This window comes from Electrona antarctica (assembly GCF_951216825.1).
Source record: "Electrona antarctica genome assembly, contig: scaffold_73, whole genome shotgun sequence".
Classification (NCBI taxonomy): domain Eukaryota; kingdom Metazoa; phylum Chordata; class Actinopteri; order Myctophiformes; family Myctophidae; genus Electrona; species Electrona antarctica.
The window spans coordinates 459,799-479,726 of record NW_027638626.1 but is presented as its reverse complement, the minus strand read 5'-3'; the positions used below and the strand labels follow the sequence as shown (position 1 = coordinate 479,726).

The 19,928-nt window shown below is 50.7% G+C and overlaps 1 protein-coding gene across 3 annotated transcripts in view; it reads left to right on the top strand.

Moving 5' to 3' along the window:
* LOC306917884 (protein phosphatase Slingshot homolog 3) overlaps positions 1–19,928 on the top strand; it is a 68,258-nt gene that overhangs the window by 10,875 nt on the left and 37,455 nt on the right. For all 3 annotated transcript variants that reach the window (XR_013789264.1, XM_079530776.1, XM_079530775.1), the window contains exons 3-5: positions 11,559–11,596; positions 12,405–12,582; positions 14,470–14,585. Coding sequence is in view for 2 of the 3 variants with exons in the window: in XM_079530776.1 (XP_079386902.1) it covers positions 11,559–11,596; positions 12,405–12,582; positions 14,470–14,585 (332 nt within the window). In the remaining variant the exon portion in view is untranslated. The remainder of the gene's footprint in view (positions 1–11,558; positions 11,597–12,404; positions 12,583–14,469; positions 14,586–19,928) is intronic.

Here is a 19,928-nt window from a genome sequence, read left to right as displayed (position 1 = left end):
CCACCGCGTCGTGTAGGGACCAGTCCGCATAGTGGCACCTCCCTCTGGACAGAAGATCCGCTCCCCTGTTCAGTATCCCCGGGACGTGGGAGGCTCTGATTGACCTCAAATGTGTGTCGCACCACAGAGTCAGGTCTTGTGCTAGTGCATGCAGCAGGCGGGATCGTAGTCCCCCTTGCTTGTTGACGTAGCACATGGTCGTCGTATTGTCCGTCCTGACCAGGACGTGACAATCCTTGATGAGGGGTTCGAAGTGTCGTACGGCTAACCATACTGCCATCAGCTCTAGATAGTTGATGTGGGCGGTCCTCAGTTCGTCGCCCCACACTCCCCTGGCAGTTCTGCCCTCGTGGGTGGCGCCCCACCCAGTCATACTGGCATCCGTAGTGATGATCTTCCTCGACACGACCAGACCCATGGACACTCCTTCGGAAAGAAATGACCTGTCTCTCCATGGATGCAGCGCCGATATACACTCCGTTTGGACTGTAACCAGGCGATGACGGCGATCGTTGGGCACCCTGAGTGAGAGCATCCACCTCTGAAAAGGTCTCATGTACAGTCTGCCTAACCGTAACACGGTTATAGCGGAAGCCATGAGTCCCGCCATTTTCTGGCACATACGAAAAGGGACCCTGCGTCCCACCTGGAACGAGCTCGCGCACTTCAGAACGGAAGTCATTCTGTCCTGTGACAGCCGAGCCGTGAGGGAGACAGAGTTCAGTGTTAAACCTATGAAGTCTGTTGACCTCGCTGGTATGAGCACGCTCTTTTCGTAGTTCAGACTGAAACCCAGAGACTGCAGGTGACTCACTACCCAGCTGGTGTGGAGTCGTGCCTCGCTTTCCGACTGCGCAAGCAGGAGCCAGTCGTCGATATAGCTCGCTATGCGAACTCCCCGTTGTCTCAAAGGGGCTATGGCCGCTTGAGTACACTTCACAAACACTCGGGGGCTCAAGGACATCCCGAAAGGGAGAACTAGGTATTCGTAAACCCGTCCTCCGAACCCGAACCGCAGGAACTTCCTGTGCGGCGGGTAAATCGGGACATGAAAATAGGCGTCCTTGAGGTCCACTGACGTGAACCAATCCCCTTTGCGTATCATGCGTAACAGTGCCGCATTTGTCAGCATCTTGAAACGAAAATCCTTCAGATATCGGTTGAGGGCTCGGAGGTCCAGAATAGGACGCATCCCCCCCCCCTTTTTCTTTACCAGAAAATACCGACTGTAGAAACCGTTTAGGCTCTGATCTGGAGGTACTTCCTGAATGGCATTCTTGGCCAGCAGGGAAATTATTTCGTTTCGCAAAATGACGGCTGCCTGTCCGCTTGCCTGAGAGAATATTATCTTCTCGAATGTGGGTGGTTCTGCGGAGAACTGCAGCTTGTAGCCTTTTCTCACGGTGTCCACCACCCAGGTGTGTGCGCCGCACTCTATCCATTTTGAAACGCACCGCGTCAGAGGATTTATTGTCAGCCCTACTCTTTTTTGAGTTAGAGTGGGTGCCTCCCGCGGCAGGCATTGTGTTACCTTGGTTAACACTGGCACCATGTTCAGCCGTGGTAAAACGGCGCCCCCTAGCGACGGGGCCATCAAACTGGCATGGTGCTTGTGCCTTTTTGCAGCGCTCTGATGCGCTGTCAAAATATCTGCGTTTCGTCCCACTGCCGCGGGTCGTTTTATTGACCTGCGTGGCAGTGGGCTCATACCCCGTGTGTTCTGGCAAGGATTCAAACATTTTGTTCCACACAACATTTTTATTTGAATCAGGGAGGGGGACAGGGGAGGTACAGTATGCAACGACATCTTTTTCGCAAAAATCGGTGCAACAACGCTCATCCTGTCCGGTGCTCTCTGCGCCAGTGGCGTAAAGCCCGAGGCTACTACGCCGCCAGCGTAAGCTCTTCCCAGAACGTGGGGGCGGAGGGAGACGGATTCCATCAACGTCTCCCCGAGGCTCGGCGCAATGTCACTTACGCTGCTGCTTGTTGTTGTGCGTGTGGCGTTGACGCTTCCGTCCCGCCGCCGCGGAAGGAGGCTGACCGTGAGGCCCGGTGTCCTTCTTGCGATCCTGCTGTGACTGTTGTCGGTGTTGGTACTGGCCTCCCGAAGCAGAGGGGGCTCTGGCAGCCGCTGGAGCCTTGAAAGGAGGCCTGGAGCCGCGCTCCCTCTCGTTGTCCCTCCGGTTCATAGAGCGGCCGTACGAGGATCTATTTCTTTTGTTACCTGGCGGAGGCTTTTTCTCCGTCGGCATGAAAGCCTGCGCCGCCTGCTTCTTTTTCTCTCTGTCTTCGTGTCTGGCCGTGAGATCGGCCACCGTGCCAGAGAAAAGATTGTCTTGCAGGATGGGTTGGTCCAGGAGAGAGGCTCTCTCTTTGGTTTCGGAGTGGTTTAGCCATCTAGCCCGTTCTAGTACTACTAGAGTAGCCATAGCCTTTCCCGTCATCTCCGTGTTGTACCTTGTCAGCGCGAGCGCCTCTTTATGGAGCCTCCGTAGCTCGTAGAGCTGCTCCAGATTCAATGCCTCTCCCGATGTTTTGAAAATGTGGGAGACAGAGCCCTGGAGTAGTGTGATGGCGTTAATGGCTTTCACGGAGCCCGTAAGCGTCGCGTATGCCTTCTTCACCATTGTGGACATGTCGTTTTCCTGTGTGAGAGCGAATTTCGGCTCCTTCGGTGGGGCGACTTCGGGGACATGTAGGAGATGAGAAGCCAGGAATCTGTCCATCTCGGGCAGAGATTCCAGACCCACTTTCTTCATGGCGACACAATCAAGCTCTTTCTTATGTGTGGGTAGGAAGGAGTGGGTGTAGGGGTGCTCCCAGGATTCACCGAGCGCCCCCGTGAAACCCTTAGCCAAGGGTAGGATCTGTTTGGCTCGGGGAGCGTCCGGATCCTTACCGAAATCATCCCAGGCCGTGTCCGTCGCAGCCGCCGCCGGAGTAGCTTCAGCTGGCCACGTTAGACCGCTGCGTTCAGTAGCCCTCTTGAAGACATCAATCAGCTCTGACTTGTCCATCTCGAGGACGACTCGGGACCGAGCAGGGGCTCGGTTCTGAACATCGGTCTGGGGTGCCGTGTCAGGCACCGCCGTGCTCTGTGGCTCGGTTACATCCGGAGCTGTTGTAGCCAGAGCCTCAGTCCCAGCCCGGGGCTCGGGCTCAGTCCGGGCCGCCGTCTGAGGCTGCATTCCTGCGATGAGAGTGGCTCTGAGGCGTCCCTCAGACTCCGATTCTGACTCACTCTCAGAAGAGCCCTCAGAGTAGGAAGAAGAGGAGCTACCGCTGGAGCTCTGGCTCTGATCTCCCTCCGAGGACTGTTCTTCATCACCGGCGTGTTGCTCGACGGGGGAAGGACGATCTGTGCGCCTCGTACGTTGGCGAGGCGGGGAGTGCGGGATTTCGGCAGCCGCTGGAGCCGTAACCTCGTCAGCCAGAGCTTTCCTAGCTGCTTGTTTGGCTTTCTTAACCGCCCGCTTCGCGCGGGAAGTAGACGGTAGGTCGGCATAATCACCCTCAGAGTAACGAGCGGGGTCCAATGCGTCCCGTCTCTCCTCCGCCAATTGATCGGCCACCTCTCGGTCGTCTGCCGGTTCTGGTTGTCGGATGGCTCCGTCGAAGAACTGCTTAGCACGCACTAGCCTGCGGGTTATGATGCGTGCGTCGACGCCGTCACACAGGGAGCAGGCACCCGGGTTATGAACGGCGTCGAAAGCGTGCTGCAGGCCCAAACAACGGACACAGTCCTCGTGTTTGTCCTCGCCGGCCATCCAGTTGGAGCATGTCTCACAGTGCTTCTGCAGCACCGCGGGCTTATCGTTAGCCTTGCGACGTTGGTTTCTGCTCTTCCCCGACATCACTGCTTTGGCGTTCTGCAGGCCGTTAGCAGGAGTAGTACAAGGGGAGGGTAGCTTAGCGGGATGCTAACAATAGCTAACACCGGGCGTCCTTTTGCAGGAACCACGCTAAGTTGTTATTAGCTTAGCTTCAGCAGGCTTGTGGCTAGTCAGGGCCGTGTGCTGGCCGTCCAACTAGTAGCCAGCGTAGCTGTAGCTAGTAGCTAGCCTAGCTGTCACTAGAATATAGTGTAGCTGTAGCTGCTAGATTTATAATCAGGGCCGTTTGCTGGCCGTCCGATTAACAATAGAATTTTATAGTGCAAGGAAATTCTTAACCCCAAAGTCATGAACTCACCAGTGGTGCAGTTTGTGGAACCAGAATTCGCTCCTGTCCTAGTAAACTCAAACACACTGAAATCAAGACTTTGTAGCAATGCATGTGATCTTCATGAGAAGTTACACAGAAGTGGGGACTAATTGGTTTATTGGCACCTTTATCACCTTTACCTGGGGGGGTGGTCAAGGTGCACCTTAGTCCCAGACCCAGCCAATGGATTGCCTGTGAGTGTATTAGAATGCTTCTGTGATCACGTCAGAAGACGCAATCTTCATAGCGAGCTTCCTCGTGCAGTTTAGTTTAAATTAACTATAGCTTTTGAGGTGCGCACAATATAGCCTACTTTATATAGCCTACTTTTATTATGCTTATATCACACAACGTAATGAAGCCAGTGGCTTGTTGTGGTCCTTTCACTTTCACATGTGTAGGCTATAGATGGGCTACTTTATCATTCTGAAGCTCTATTAATTCAGCAAATTAGCGTTTTAGTTTAATGTGTGTGCGTGCATGTGTGTGTTGGGTCAGCGTCGCTGACTCAGCGACTAGCCGCAGCGGCCGGCAGCTAGTGGATGGGGGATGGGGGGGGGGGGTGCATAGTATCGGGTTTCTGTGTTTTCTGTGCCACATGTGGAGGAGGTCTGTACACTCACTGTATGCGGTCTCGGAGAGCCCACTCGGCTCCTCCACTCGACTCCACTCGCCTCCTCGATGGAGCACTTTACTTTAACAAGTATTGGAATTTGGCTATAGAGATACAGAGTTACCACACTGAGGGGTGAGACCAGAGCCATAGAGATACAGAGTTACCACACTGAGGGGTGAGACCAGAGCCATAGAGATACAGAGTTACCACACTGAGGGGTGAGACCAGAGCCATAGAGATACAGAGTTACCACATTGAGGGGTCAGACCAGAGCCATAGAGATACAGAGTTACCACACTGAGGGGTGAGACCAGAGCCATAGAGATACAGAGTTACCACATTGAGGGGTCAGACCAGAGCCATAGAGATACAGAGTTACCACACTGAGGGGTGAGACCAGAGCCATAGAGATACAGAGTTACCACATTGAGGGGTCAGACCAGATCCATAGAGATACAGAGTTACCACATTGAGGGGTGAGACCAGAGCCATAGAGATACAGAGTTACCACATTGAGGGGTCAGACCAGAGCCATAGAGATACAGAGTTACCACATTGAGGGGTGAGACCAGAGCCATAGAGATACAGAGTTACCACATTGAGGGGTCAGACCAGATCCATAGAGATACAGAGTTACCACATTGAGGGGTGAGACCAGAGCCATAGAGATACAGAGTTACCACACTGAGGGGTCAGACCAGAGCCACAGAGATACAGAGTTACCACATTGAGGGATGGAGAGAGACAGACAGGCTGGATGGAGAGAGACAGACAGCCTGGATGGAGAGAGACAGACAGGCTGGATGGAGAGAGACAGACAGCCTGGATAGAGAGAGACAGACAGGCTGGATGGAGAGAGACAGACAGGCTGGATGGAGAGAGACAGACAGGCTGGATGGAGAGAGACAGACAGGCTGGATAGAGAGGGACAGACAGGCTGGATAGAGAGAGACAGACAGGCTGGATAGAGAGAGACAGACAGGCTGGATAGATAGAGAGAGACAGACAGGCTGGATGGAGAGAGACAGACAGGCTGGATAGAGAGAGACAGACAGACAGGCTGGATAGATAGAGAGAGACAGACAGGCTGGATGGAGAGAGACAGACAGGCTGGATAGAGAGAGACAGACAGGCTGGATGGAGAGAGACAGACAGGCTGGATGGAGAGGGACAGACAGGCTGGATGGAGAGGGACAGACAGGCTGGATAGAGAGGGACAGACAGGCTGGATAGAGAGAGACAGACAGGCTGGATGGAGAGAGACAGACAGGCTGGATAGAGAGAGACAGACAGGCTGGATGGAGAGGGACAGACAGGCTGGCTAGAGAGGGACAGACAGGCTGGATGGAGAGGGACAGACAGGGTGGATGGAGAGAGACAGACAGGCTGGATAGAGAGAGACAGACAGGCTGGATGGAGAGAGGCAGACAGGCTGGATGGAGAGAGACAGACAGGCTGGATAGAGAGAGACAGACAGGCTGGATAGAGAGAGACAGACAGGCTGGATAGAGAGAGACAGACAGGCTGGATGGATGGAGAGAGACAGACAGGCTGGATGGAGAGAGACAGACAGACAGGCTGGATGGAGAGAGACAGACAGGCTGGATGGAGAGGGACAGACAGGCTGGATGGAGAGGGACAGACAGGCTGGATGGAGAGGGACAGACAGGCTGGATGGAGAGGGACAGACAGGCTGGATAGAGAGGGACAGACAGGCTGGATGGAGAGAGACAGACAGGCTGGATAGAGAGAGACAGACAGGCTGGATGGAGAGGGACAGACAGGCTGGCTGGAGAGGGACAGACAGGCTGGATGGAGAGGGACAGACAGGGTGGATGGAGAGAGACAGACAGGCTGGATAGAGAGAGACAGACAGGCTGGATGGAGAGGGACAGACAGGCTGGATGGATGGAGAGAGACAGACAGGCTGGATGGAGAGAGACAGACAGGCTGGATGGATGGAGAGAGACAGACAGGCTGGATGGAGAGAGACAGACAGGCTGGATGGATGGAGAGAGACAGACAGGCTGGATGGAGAGAGACAGACAGGGTGGATGGATGGAGAGAGACAGACAGGCTGGATGGAGAGAGACAGACAGGGTGGATGGAGAGAGACAGACAGGCTGGATAGAGAGAGACAGACAGCCTGGATAGAGAGGGACAGACAGGCTGGATGGAGAGAGACAGACAGGGTGGATGGAGAGAGACAGACAGGCTGGATAGAGAGAGACAGACAGCCTGGATAGAGAGGGACAGACAGGCTGGATGGAGAGAGACAGACAGACAGGCTGGATGGATGGAGAGAGACAGACAGGCTGGATGGAGAGAGACAGACAGGGTGGATGGAGAGAGACAGACAGGCTGGATAGAGAGAGACAGACAGGCTGGATGGAGAGAGACAGACAGCCTGGATGGAGAGAGACAGACAGGCTGGATGGAGAGAGACAGACAGGCTGGATGGATGGAGAGAGACAGACAGGCTGGATAGAGAGGGACAGACAGGCTGGATAGAGAGAGAGACAGACAGGCTGGATGGATGGAGAGAGACAGACAGGCTGGATAGAGAGGGACAGACAGGCTGGATGGAGAGAGACAGACAGGCTGGATGGAGAGAGACAGACAGGCTGGATGGAGAGAGACAGACAGGCTGGATGGAGAGAGACAGACAGGCTGGATGGAGAGAGACAGACAGGCTGGATAGAGAGAGACAGACAGGCTGGATGGAGAGAGACAGACAGGCTGGATAGAGAGGGACAGACAGGCTGGATAGAGAGGGACAGACAGGCTGCATGGAGAGAGACAGACAGGCTGGATGGAGAGAGACAGACAGCCTGGAGAGAGAGAGACAGACAGCCTGGATAGAGAGAGACAGACAGGCTGGATAGAGAGGGACAGACAGGCTGGATGGAGAGAGACAGACAGGCTGGATCGAGAGAGACAGACAGGCTGGATGGAGAGGGACAGACAGGCTGGATGGAGAGAGACAGACAGGCTGGATAGAGAGGGACAGACAGGCTGGATGGAGAGAGACAGACAGGCTGGATGGAGAGAGACAGACAGGCTGGATAGAGAGGGACAGACAGGCTGGATGGAGAGAGACAGACAGGCTGGATAGAGAGGGACAGACAGGGTGGATAGAGAGGGACAGACAGGGTGGATAGAGAGGGACAGACAGACAGGCTGGATAGAGAGGGACAGACAGGCTGGATAGAGAGGGACAGACAGGGTGGATAGAGAGGGACAGACAGGCTGGATAGAGAGGGACAGACAGGGTGGATAGAGACAGACAGACAGGCTGGATAGAGAGAGACAGACAGGCTGGATAGAGAGGGACAGACAGGGTGGATAGAGAGGGACAGACAGGCTGGATAGAGAGAGACAGACAGGCTGGATAGAGAGAGACAGACAGGCTGGATAGAGAGGGACAGACAGGCTGGATGGAGAGGGACAGACAGGGTGGATAGAGAGGGACAGACAGGCTGGATAGAGAGGGACAGACAGGCTGGATGGAGAGGGACAGACAGGGTGGATAGAGAGGGACAGACAGGCTGGATAGAGAGGGACAGACAGGCTGGATAGAGAGAGACAGACAGGCTGGATAGAGAGGGACAGACAGGGTGGATAGAGAGGGACAGACAGGCTGGATAGAGAGAGACAGACAGGCTGGATAGAGAGGGACAGACAGACAGGCTGGATAGAGAGGGACATACAGGGTGGATAGAGAGGGACAGACAGGCTGGATAGAGAGGGACAGACAGGGTGGATAGAGAGGGACAGACAGGCTGGATGGAGAGGGACAGACAGGGTGGATAGAGAGAGACAGACAGGCTGGATAGAGAGAGACAGACAGGCTGGATAGAGAGGGACAGACAGGCTGGATAGAGAGAGACAGACAGGCTGGATGGAGAGAGACAGACAGACTGGATGGAGAGGGACAGACAGGGTGGATAGAGAGAGACAGACAGGCTGGATAGAGAGAGACAGACAGGCTGGATAGAGAGGGACAGACAGGCTGGATAGAGAGGGACAGACAGGGTGGATAGAGAGAGACAGACAGGCTGGATAGAGAGGGACAGACAGGCTGGATAGAGGGAGACAGACAGGCTGGATAGAGAGGGACAGACAGACAGACAGGCTGGATAGAGAGGGACAGACAGGGTGGATAGAGAGGGACAGACAGGGTGGATAGATAGGGACAGACAGGCTGGATAGAGACAGACAGACAGGCTGGATAGAGAGAGACAGACAGGCTGGATAGAGAGGGACAGACAGGGTGGATAGAGAGGGACAGACAGGGTGGATAGAGAGGGACAGACAGGGTGGATAGAGAGGGACAGACAGGCTGGATAGAGAGAGACAGACAGGCTGGATAGAGAGGGACAGACAGGGTGGATAGAGAGGGACAGACAGGGTGGATAGAGAGGGACAGACAGGCTGGATAGAGAGAGACAGACAGGCTGGATAGAGAGGGACAGACAGACAGACAGGCTGGATAGAGAGGGACAGACAGGCTGGATAGAGAGGGACAGACAGACAGGCTGGATAGAGAGGGACAGACAGGGTGGATAGAGAGGGACAGACAGGCTGGATAGAGAGAGACAGACAGGCTGGATAGAGAGGGACAGACAGGGTGGATAGAGAGGGACAGACAGGCTGGATAGAGAGAGACAGACAGGGTGGATAGAGAGGGACAGACAGGCTGGATAGAGAGGGACAGACAGGGTGGATAGAGAGGGACAGACAGACAGGCTGGATAGAGAGGGACAGACAGGGTGGATAGAGAGGGACAGACAGGCTGGATAGAGAGAGACAGACAGGCTGGATAGAGAGGGACAGACAGGGTGGATAGAGAGGGACAGACAGGCTGGATAGAGAGAGACAGACAGGGTGGATAGAGAGGGACAGACAGGCTGGATAGAGAGGGACAGACAGGCTGGATAGAGAGAGACAGACAGGCTGGATAGAGAGGGACAGACAGGGTGGATAGAGAGGGACAGACAGGCTGGATAGAGAGAGACAGACAGGCTGGATAGAGAGGGACAGACAGGCTGGATAGAGAGAGACAGACAGGCTGGATAGAGAGGGACAGACAGGCTGGATAGAGAGGGACAGACAGACAGGCTGGATAGAGAGGGACAGACAGGCTGGATAGAGAGGGACAGACAGGCTGGATGGAGAGAGACAGACAGGCTGGATAGAGAGGGACAGACAGGGTGGATAGAGAGAGACAGACAGGCTGGATAGAGAGGGACAGACAGGCTGGATAGAGAGAGACAGACAGGCTGGATAGAGAGGGACAGACAGGCTGGATAGAGAGGGACAGACAGACAGGCTGGATAGAGAGGGACAGACAGGGTGGATAGAGAGGGACAGACAGGCTGGATAGAGAGGGACAGACAGGGTGGATAGAGAGGGACAGACAGGCTGGATGGAGAGGGACAGACAGGGTGGATAGAGAGAGACAGACAGGCTGGATAGAGAGAGACAGACAGGCTGGATAGAGAGGGACAGACAGGCTGGATAGAGAGAGACAGACAGGCTGGATGGAGAGGGACAGACAGGGTGGATAGAGAGAGACAGACAGGCTGGATAGAGAGAGACAGACAGGCTGGATAGAGAGGGACAGACAGGCTGGATAGAGAGGGACAGACAGGGTGGATAGAGAGAGACAGACAGGCTGGATAGAGAGGGACAGACAGGCTGGATAGAGAGGGACAGACAGGGTGGATAGAGAGGGACAGACAGGGTGGATAGAGAGGGACAGACAGGCTGGATAGAGAGGGACAGACAGGCTGGATAGAGACAGACAGACAGGCTGGATAGAGAGAGACAGACAGGCTGGATAGAGAGGGACAGACAGGGTGGATAGAGAGGGACAGACAGGCTGGATAGAGAGAGACAGACAGGCTGGATAGAGAGGGACAGACAGACAGGCTGGATAGAGAGGGACAGACAGGGTGGATAGAGAGGGACAGACAGGCTGGATAGAGAGGGACAGACAGGGTGGATAGAGAGGGACAGACAGGCTGGATGGAGAGGGACAGACAGGGTGGATAGAGAGAGACAGACAGGCTGGATAGAGAGAGACAGACAGGCTGGATAGAGAGGGACAGACAGGCTGGATAGAGAGAGACAGACAGGCTGGATAGAGAGGGACAGACAGGCTGGATAGAGAGAGACAGACAGGCTGGATAGAGAGGGACAGACTGGCTGGATGGAGAGGGACAGACAGGGTGGATAGAGAGGGACAGACAGGCTGGATAGAGAGGGACAGACAGGCTGGATGGAGAGGGACAGACAGGGTGGATAGAGAGGGACAGACAGGCTGGATAGAGAGGGACAGACAGGCTGGATAGAGAGAGACAGACAGGCTGGATAGAGAGGGACAGACAGGCTGGATAGAGAGGGACAGACAGGCTGGATAGAGAGGGACAGACAGGCTGGATAGAGAGAGACAGACAGGCTGGATAGAGAGGGACAGACTGGCTGGATAGAGAGGGACAGACAGGCTGGATGGAGAGGGACAGACAGGGTGGATAGAGAGGGACAGGGGGGGACCCCCACAGGGGCTGGCCCCCATATAGAATTTTTAATGCATTCCCATAATAACTATTATATAAAATGCATTCCCATAACAACAGTGATCATAGAGCTATTTAAACTAATCTTATTTAAAATGTCATTTTACTGATCTTGTCTCTTGTTTGTGTTTTTGTTTATTTTTATTATCTTTTAGGATGAGGACATTCGAAGCAGAGGAAGACTTCAGAAAAGGTAAATCTGCGTTTGTTTCTAAATGGTTCTAATTTGCAGCCAGGCTGGGGGGGGGGGGGGGTGGGTGTGTGTGTGTGTGTGTGTGGGGGGGGGGGGGTGTGTGTGTGTGTGTGTGTGTGTGTGTGTGTGTGTGTGTGTGTGTGTGTGTGTGTGTGTGTGTGTGTGTGTGTGTGTGCGACAGCGTGTTCCATCTTGTCTGTCGGGTGCGGTCGTTAAAGAATCCACTTCAGAATCACGGTTGCCAGGTCTGCTTTTTTACAAAGACTTTTGGCTTGTTTTTTTTGCGGAGAAAAATGTTTTAAAAGCGCGGTGGCTTTATGGCCAAATGTAACAACATGTCTTATATCCCATAACTCCCCACATGTTTTAGATTATTATGAACCTACATATCGATAGTAATTATAATGATGTATGTGGGGCGGGGCGGCAGTGGATCAGCGGTAGAGTGGCCGGATGGGAACCACAAGGTTCCCGGTTCGATCCCTGTGGGCTCCCAAAGAGTATCATGTACTCTGGGCTGCTGGTTAAATGAAGTGTAATTAACCCATTTAGGCCTGAAAAAAACCTTGGCTCTGAAAGAATATTATATTCAAAGATTTGTGCATTTTCACGATTTTTCAAAAATAGCAGACCTACAAGCTCCAAAAGGGGTTCCCGCCCAGAATGGGCTAACAAAATACCTCAATTTGTGCGTGCGTGCGTGCGTGCGTGCGTGCGTGCGTGTGTGTGCGTGCGTGCGTGCGTGCGTGCGTGCGTGCGTGCGTGCTTGCGGGTGCGTGTGTGTGCGTGCGTGTGTGTGTGTGTGCAGGGAGAGCTTCGCTCTGGTAAAGGGGGCGGTCCTTCTCCTGGAGGACGATGAGAGGGAGGAGGAGTCACACGAGGCGTCGGCCAATCAGAAGCAGGAGGGCGGGGCTTCATGTGACACGCGCCGTAGACACGTGCACGCCATGGTGTCACTGCTGAGACCCCAGGAGAGCATTAAGCTGGTACGCACACACACACACACACACACCGCACGCACACACACACACATTAAGCTGTACACACAGTGAGACCATTAAGCTGTACACACAGTGAGACCATTAAGCTGTACACACAGTGAGACCATTAAGCTGTACACACAGTGAGACCATTAAGCTGTACACACAGTGAGACCATTAAGCTGTACACACAGTGGTGTAATGAGACCATTAAGCTGTACACACACAGTGGTGTAATGGTGATTTATTTTTCAGTACCACGGCACGTCACATGCACGCATTGCACTCGCTTCACACACGTGTGATTTTTGAGTGGTGCAACCACTCCCTTACGGACTTATGTGTGTGTGTGTGCCTGCCTGTCTGCCTGCCTGCCTGTCTGCCTGCCTGCCTGGCTGCCTGCCTTCCTGCCTGTCTGCCTGTCTGCCTGCCTGCCTGGCTTCCTGCCTGCCTGCCTGCCTGTCTGCCTGTCTGTCTGCCTGGCTTCCTGCCTGCCTGTCTGCCTGCCTGTCTGCCTGCCTGCCTGTCTGCCTGTCTGCCTGTCTGCCTGCCTGCCTGTCTGCCTGTCTGCCTGTCTGCCTGCCTGTCTGCCTGTCTGCCTGTCTGCCTGCCTGCCTGTCTGCCTGCCTGTCTGTCTGTCTGCCTGTCTGCCTGCCTGCCTGTCTGCCTGTCTGCCTGTCTGCCTGCCTGCCTGTCTGCCTGTCTGCCTGTCTGCCTGCCTGTCTGCCTGTCTGCCTGTCTGCCTGCCTGCCTGTCTGCCTGTCTGCCTGTCTGTCTGCCTGTCTGCCTGCCTGTCTGTCTGCCTGCCTGCCTGCCCATAGATATTATAATAAATAGATGCCTGGCTGTTGCAGTTCATTGGAGCGACGTGTATCCCAATGAAGGAGGAAGTGCAGCTGAAGGCTTTTTTTTTTTTTTTAACAAATCTTTATAACAGTCATGACAATATACATTACAATACACAACAAGACAAACAAACAAACAAACAAACAAACACAAACAACAGTTATTAACAATACAACATCAGAGCCAGGGGGGATTAGATTACTAACAGAAAACATTAAAGAGTGAACACAAAGCAACAGTTCTCCGCAGCTTTCTTATTTAGAAGTGCTGAAGGCATTTGCTGAAGGCGACTGCGTCGCTGCCCAAGTGACGTCACTCATGCGACTCCTCCATGTCTCTTGCTGTCACTCAAGTGACTACTGGCCAATCACAGCGCGTCTTTTCCGGGACTTCGCTTTGCTTCCGCTAATGCTTTGCAAGGAATGTCGGGAAAATTGTGCCTTCAAGCGAAGGCACGCATAGATATGAAGGCACGCGCCTCAGAGCCGGAAGGGGCGTCTATGTATATATGTCTATGTATATATGTCTATGTGTCTGCCTGCCTGCCTGCCTGCCTGCCTGCCTGCCTGCCTGCCTGCCTGCCTGCCTGCCTGCCTGCCTGCCTGGCTATGAGCATGAAAACAGCATGGTGGTTTTTCACCACCTGTGCACAACCTAACACACACACAAACACACGCACATATTAACTGTATCTATGATGATTTCGGGTGTGCCAGTACAGTACAGTACAGTGACAGTACAGTACAGTACACTAGAGGGTACAGTAGAGGGACCGGCACACGGTAACTGTCATTTCTCAACCGTTTCGGACACGGGGCGGCACATCGGAACCTGGGCCCCCTGGGCGCGTTCCTGGGGGTCTGGAACTCAAAGCTCATAGCGCGGCAGCTAAAGTATAACATAATGCTTAAAACACCAACAGGGGTTCCCGTCCAGAATGAGATAATGTGATGCTGTGACTCTGCTGCCCCCTACAGGCTGTGTTAACCTGTATCTCTGCTGCCCCCTACAGGCCGTGTTAACCTATATCTCTGCTGCCCCCTACAGGCCGTGCAGCTGGAGTCCGTTAACCCCGTCAGGGTCAGATATCTGATCGTTGTGTCGACGCTGAGCAACAAACTGGAGAGCATCCTGTTAGGAATGGACTTCCCTTCTGGAGACAGGTGTGTGTGTGTGTGTGTGTGTGTGTGTGTGTGTGTGTGTGTGTGTGTGTGTGTGTGTGTGTGTGTGTGTGTGTGTGTGTGTGTGTGTGTGTGTGTGTGCGTGTGCGTGTGCGTGTGCGTGTGTTAGAGCTGGGATCGGACCGACAGCTTTGTGTCCGACCCGAAACGAGCCCGACCTTAATTATTAACACCCCCTTTCTATTAGTAACGCCCGACGCCCAGGACAAAGTTTATTGATATGAGAACGGATCGCATCGCTCCACAGCCTGGGAGCGCATGTTGGGCCATCCTCGATGTTGCGCAACAGTGAGACGTCATCGAAAAACTCCCTCCCCTGTTTAGCCGACGACAATGAAAATCTTAAAACGTTAATAACTCGCGATCTAAATCGTCTAATTATAAAAAAAGATCCTGTGTTTGACGGCGCTCCGCGGTCCAGTCGCTAGTCGTGATAGATTTATTCTTACCTCCCGTTGTTGTCGATTGACTCTAGAGTGGTGTGGCTATTGTTAGCTGCTACACAGACATTCACAATAACATCCAGTCCGTCGGTAAAAGTGGTCCGTGTTTATAAAGCGACTGGGCGCTATGATGTAATGGATTAAATAACCCTTAACTTAACTATGATGTAATGGATTAAATAACCCTTAACTTAACTATGATGTAATGGATTAAATAACTCCCGATACCGACACTTTTTTCCCCCTTCATTTTTCTTTTTTTTTTTTTGTCATCAAAGTTTTTTAATGATTTTACAATAAAGCATACAAAATACACATGACTTACACAAAAGAAAGAGACAAGAAAAACAAACAAAAAAAAACAAAACAACTAGCAGTCAAAAAAGAAAAACCCCAATGGACAACACCCCTCCACATTCTGTTGCTGACAATAGTGATTATATCCGTAATGTATTACCAATTACAAATTGTTAATGCAACCATCCTTTAATATACAAATAAAAGTAGTCCCATATTTCATGGAACTTCCCTTTGACATTGTTCCTCCTGGCAATTGAGTATTCGAAGGATGCAGTTTCCGTCATAAGTTGGGTCCAGTCTGTGATCTCTGGCGTAACAGAGCTTTTCCAGGTTCTCAAAATCAACCTGGCTGCAGTAATAAGACCTGCAGTCACTAATGCATGTTGTGCCTTGGTGACCCCCTGTGGCAGCACTGTGCGATCACCCAAGAGACATAACCTCGCCTTGGTGACCCCCTGTGGCAGCACTGTGCGATCACCCAAGAGACATAACCTCGGGCCTTCTGGTAGTATTATCCCCATCCAGTCTTTGAGGAAGGAACTTTAATAACCCATTTAGGCCTGACGTCGGGAAAAAAAAACGCTCTGAAAGAATATTATATTCAAAGATTTGTGCCGCATTTTGTCGATTTTTCAAAAATAGCAGACCTACAAGCTCGTAGCGCGGCACTGTAAATGGTAAATGGTAAATGGTGCATTTATATAGCGCCTTTATCCAAGGCGCTTTACATAGAAATTTAAAAAAATTCTTCTAAATCCTGAAAATGTTCTGAAATACCTATGTTCCTATATTAGTGGTGATGTCATACCAATACCTATGTTCCTATATATATATTATAATATATTATATATATATAATACCTATGTTCCTATATCAGTGGTGATGTCAAGGACCCCAAAAAATATATGTAATTTGCCAACGACCCCCATCTGACAATATGTTGTTCCAGGGACCCCCCAGAAGCATAGATTTGAGTTAAAAACGTTCGTTCAGAAAGAAAATATATTCAAAGATTTGCACATTTTCACGATTTTTCAAAAATAGCAGATCTACAAGCTCGTAGCGCGCCACTCGGTTCCGCGCTATGAGCTTGTAGATCTGCTATTTTTCAACAGCTAAAGTATAACGCTTATAAGGCGTATAATGCTTAAAACACCAAAAGGGGTTCCCGTCCAGAATGGGTTCATCACACAATCAGCGGCAGGCTATAGAGAGTATGCGCGTGACATCATCATCAAACCCGGAAGTTATGCAGGAACGCCTAATGAGTGGCAAAAAACTACTTTCTGGCCTCGACAGCCCATACATCCACACAGAAAAGTCATATCTGATTGCATTAAACAACATTAAACAATGTTAAACTCACTTTGCATGTTGCTTTGCCACTCGATTTGCCACTCGATGTGCCATTCACTTTAAGCATGCCGCATACCCTTTATTCAATATGGTAGTAAACATTATGTCCAAATGATCCATCCATTGGGCAAGGGGGCGGGGCATGGATCCAGTTTTTATTTACTCATAGCCTACTCAACTTGAGCTGTTTAACAGTTAGGCCAAAAAATACTGTTTAACAGTTAGGCCACAGCTAGTACAACTAAATACTGTTTAACAGTTAGGCCACAGCTAGTACAACTAAATACTGTTTAACAGTTAGGCCACAGCTAGTAAAACTAAATACTGTTTAACAGTTAGGCCACAGCTAGTACAACTAAATACTGTTTAACAGTTAGGCCACAGCTAGTACAACTAAATACTGTTTAACAGTTAGGCCACAGCTAGTACAACTAAATACTGTTTAACAGTTAGGCCACAGCTAGTACAACTAAATACTGTTTAACAGTTAGGCCACAGCTAGTACAACTAAATACTGTTTAACAGTTAGGCCACAGCTAGTACAACTAAATACTGTTTAACAGTTAGGCCACAGCTAGTAAAACTAAATACTGTTTAACAGTTAGGCCACAGCTAGTAAAACTAAATACTGTTTAACAATTAGGCCACAGCTAGTACAACTAAATACTGTTTAACAGTTAGGCCACAGCTAGTAAAACTAAATACTGTTTAACAGTTAGGCCACAGCTAGTACAACTAAATACTGTTTAACAGTTAGGCCACAGCTAGTACAACTAAATACTGTTTAACAATTAGGCCACAGCTAGTACAACTAAATACTGTTTAACAGTTAGGCCACAGCTAGTAAAACTAAATACTGTTTAACAATTAGGCCACAGCTAGTACAACTAAATACTGTTTAACAATTAGGCCACAGCTAGTACAACAAAATACTGTTTAACAGTTAGGCCACAGCTAGTACAACTAAATACTGTTTAACAGTTAGGCCACAGCTAGTACAACTAAATACTGTTTAACAGTTAGGCCACAGCTAGTACAACTAAATACTGTTTAACAGTTAGGCCACAGCTAGTACAACTAAATACTGTTTAACAGTTAGGCCACAGCTAGTACAACTAAATACTGTTTAACAGTTAGGCCACAGCTAGTACAACTAAATACTGTTTAACAGTTAGGCCACAGCTAGTAAAACTAAATACTGTTTAACAGTTAGGCCACAGCTAGTAAAACTAAATACTGTTTAACATTTAGGCCACAGCTAGTACAACTAAATACTGTTTAACAGTTAGGCCACAGCTAGTACAACTAAATACTGTTTAACAGTTAGGCCACAGCTAGTAAAACTAAATACTGTTTAACATTTAGGCCACAGCTAGTAAAACTAAATACTGTTTAACATTTAGGCCACAGCTAGTAAAACTAAATACTGTTTAACAGTTAGGCCACAGCTAGTAAAACTAAATACTGTTTAACAGTTAGGCCACAGCTAGTAAAACTAAATACTGTTTAACAGTTAGGCCACAGCTAGTACAACTAAATACTGTTTAACAGTTAGGCCACAGCTAGTACAACTAAATACTGTTTAACAGTTAGGCCACAGCTAGTAAAACTAAATACTGTTTAACAGTTAGGCCACAGCTAGTAAAACTAAATACTGTTTAACATTTAGGCCACAGCTAGTACAACTAAATACTGTTTAACAGTTAGGCCACAGCTAGTAAAACTAAATACTGTTTAACAGTTAGGCCACAGCTAGTAAAACTAAATACTGTTTAACAGTTAGGCCACAGCTAGTAAAACTAAATACTGTTTAACAGTTAGGCCACAGCTAGTAAAACTAAATACTGTTTAACATTTAGGCCACAGCTAGTAAAACTAAATACTGTTTAACAGTTAGGCCACAGCTAGTAAAACTAAATACTGTTTAACAGTTAGGCCACAGCTAGTAAAACTAAATACTGTTTAACAGTTAGGCCACAGCTAGTACAACTAAATACTGTTTAACAGTTAGGCCACAGCTAGTACAACTAAATACTGTTTAACAGTTAGGCCACAGCTAGTAAAACTAAATACTGTTTAACATTTAGGCCACAGCTAGTACAACTAAATACTTGCATTAATCCAACGGTTTGAAGCTACATGTTGTCATGAAGGAATAGGATAGCATCCACCGTGGAGCGGTTTAACGCCGTCCTCTGTTCTTCCAGCTACGCTAAAGTTACGTTCGCTGCTGCTGCTGCTGCTGCTGCTGCTGCTGCTGCTGCTGCTGCTGCTGCTGCTGCTGCTGGCTGCAATAGTTACGTTCGCTGCTGCTGCTGCTGGCTGGAATAGTTACGTTCGCTGCTGCTGCTGCTGGCTGGAATAGTTACGTTCGCTGCTGCTGCTGCTGGCTGCAATAGTTACGTTCGCTGCTGCTGCTGCTGGCTGGAATAGTTACGTTCGCTGCTGCTGCTGCTGGCTGGAATAGTTACGTTCGCTGCTGCTGCTGCTGGCTGCAATAGTTACGTTCGCTGCTGCTGCTGCTGGCTGGAATAGTTACGTTCGCTGCTGCTGCTGCTGGCTGGAATAGTTACGTTCGCTGCTGCTGCTGCTGGCTGGAATAGTTACGTTCGCTGCTGCTGGCTGGAATAGTTACGTTCGCTGCTGCTGCTGCTGGCTGGAATAGTTACGTTCGCTGCTGCTGCTGCTGGCTGGAATAGTTACGTTCGCTGCTGCTGCTGCTGGCTGGAATAGTTACGTTCGCTGCTGCTGGCTGGAATAGTTACGTTCGCTGCTGCTGCTGCTGGCTGGAATAGTTACGTTCGCTGCTGCTGGCTGGAATAGTTACGTTCGCTGCTGCTGCTGCTGGCTGGAATAGTCAGAATTCCCCTGGCAAGTAGGCCTAGCTTCGGGTAGGTGAGATGGTGTTCACCGCCAATCAGCGGCAGCTAGAGGCGGGATCAAGGCAGCACTGTGTATGCCTTGATCCCGCCTCTAGCTGCAGCTGATTGGCCAGGCCGTTTTGTGGCCGGTGTACTCTCTGCTGCCCCATCTGGCGGAGTCAGGTTAGGTGTTCTCGCCACCAGCCCAAAAGATCTCTCGTGTTGTTCATGGCGTGACTTTGTGTGGAACACAGCTCGACGTCATCAATGATGTTGGAGCCAAATTGCCTTCCTATTTCATTTTGTTTTGTTTACTTAAATGAATGCTGTGAAATTGCTAATTAATGACGTCATGTCACTCATCT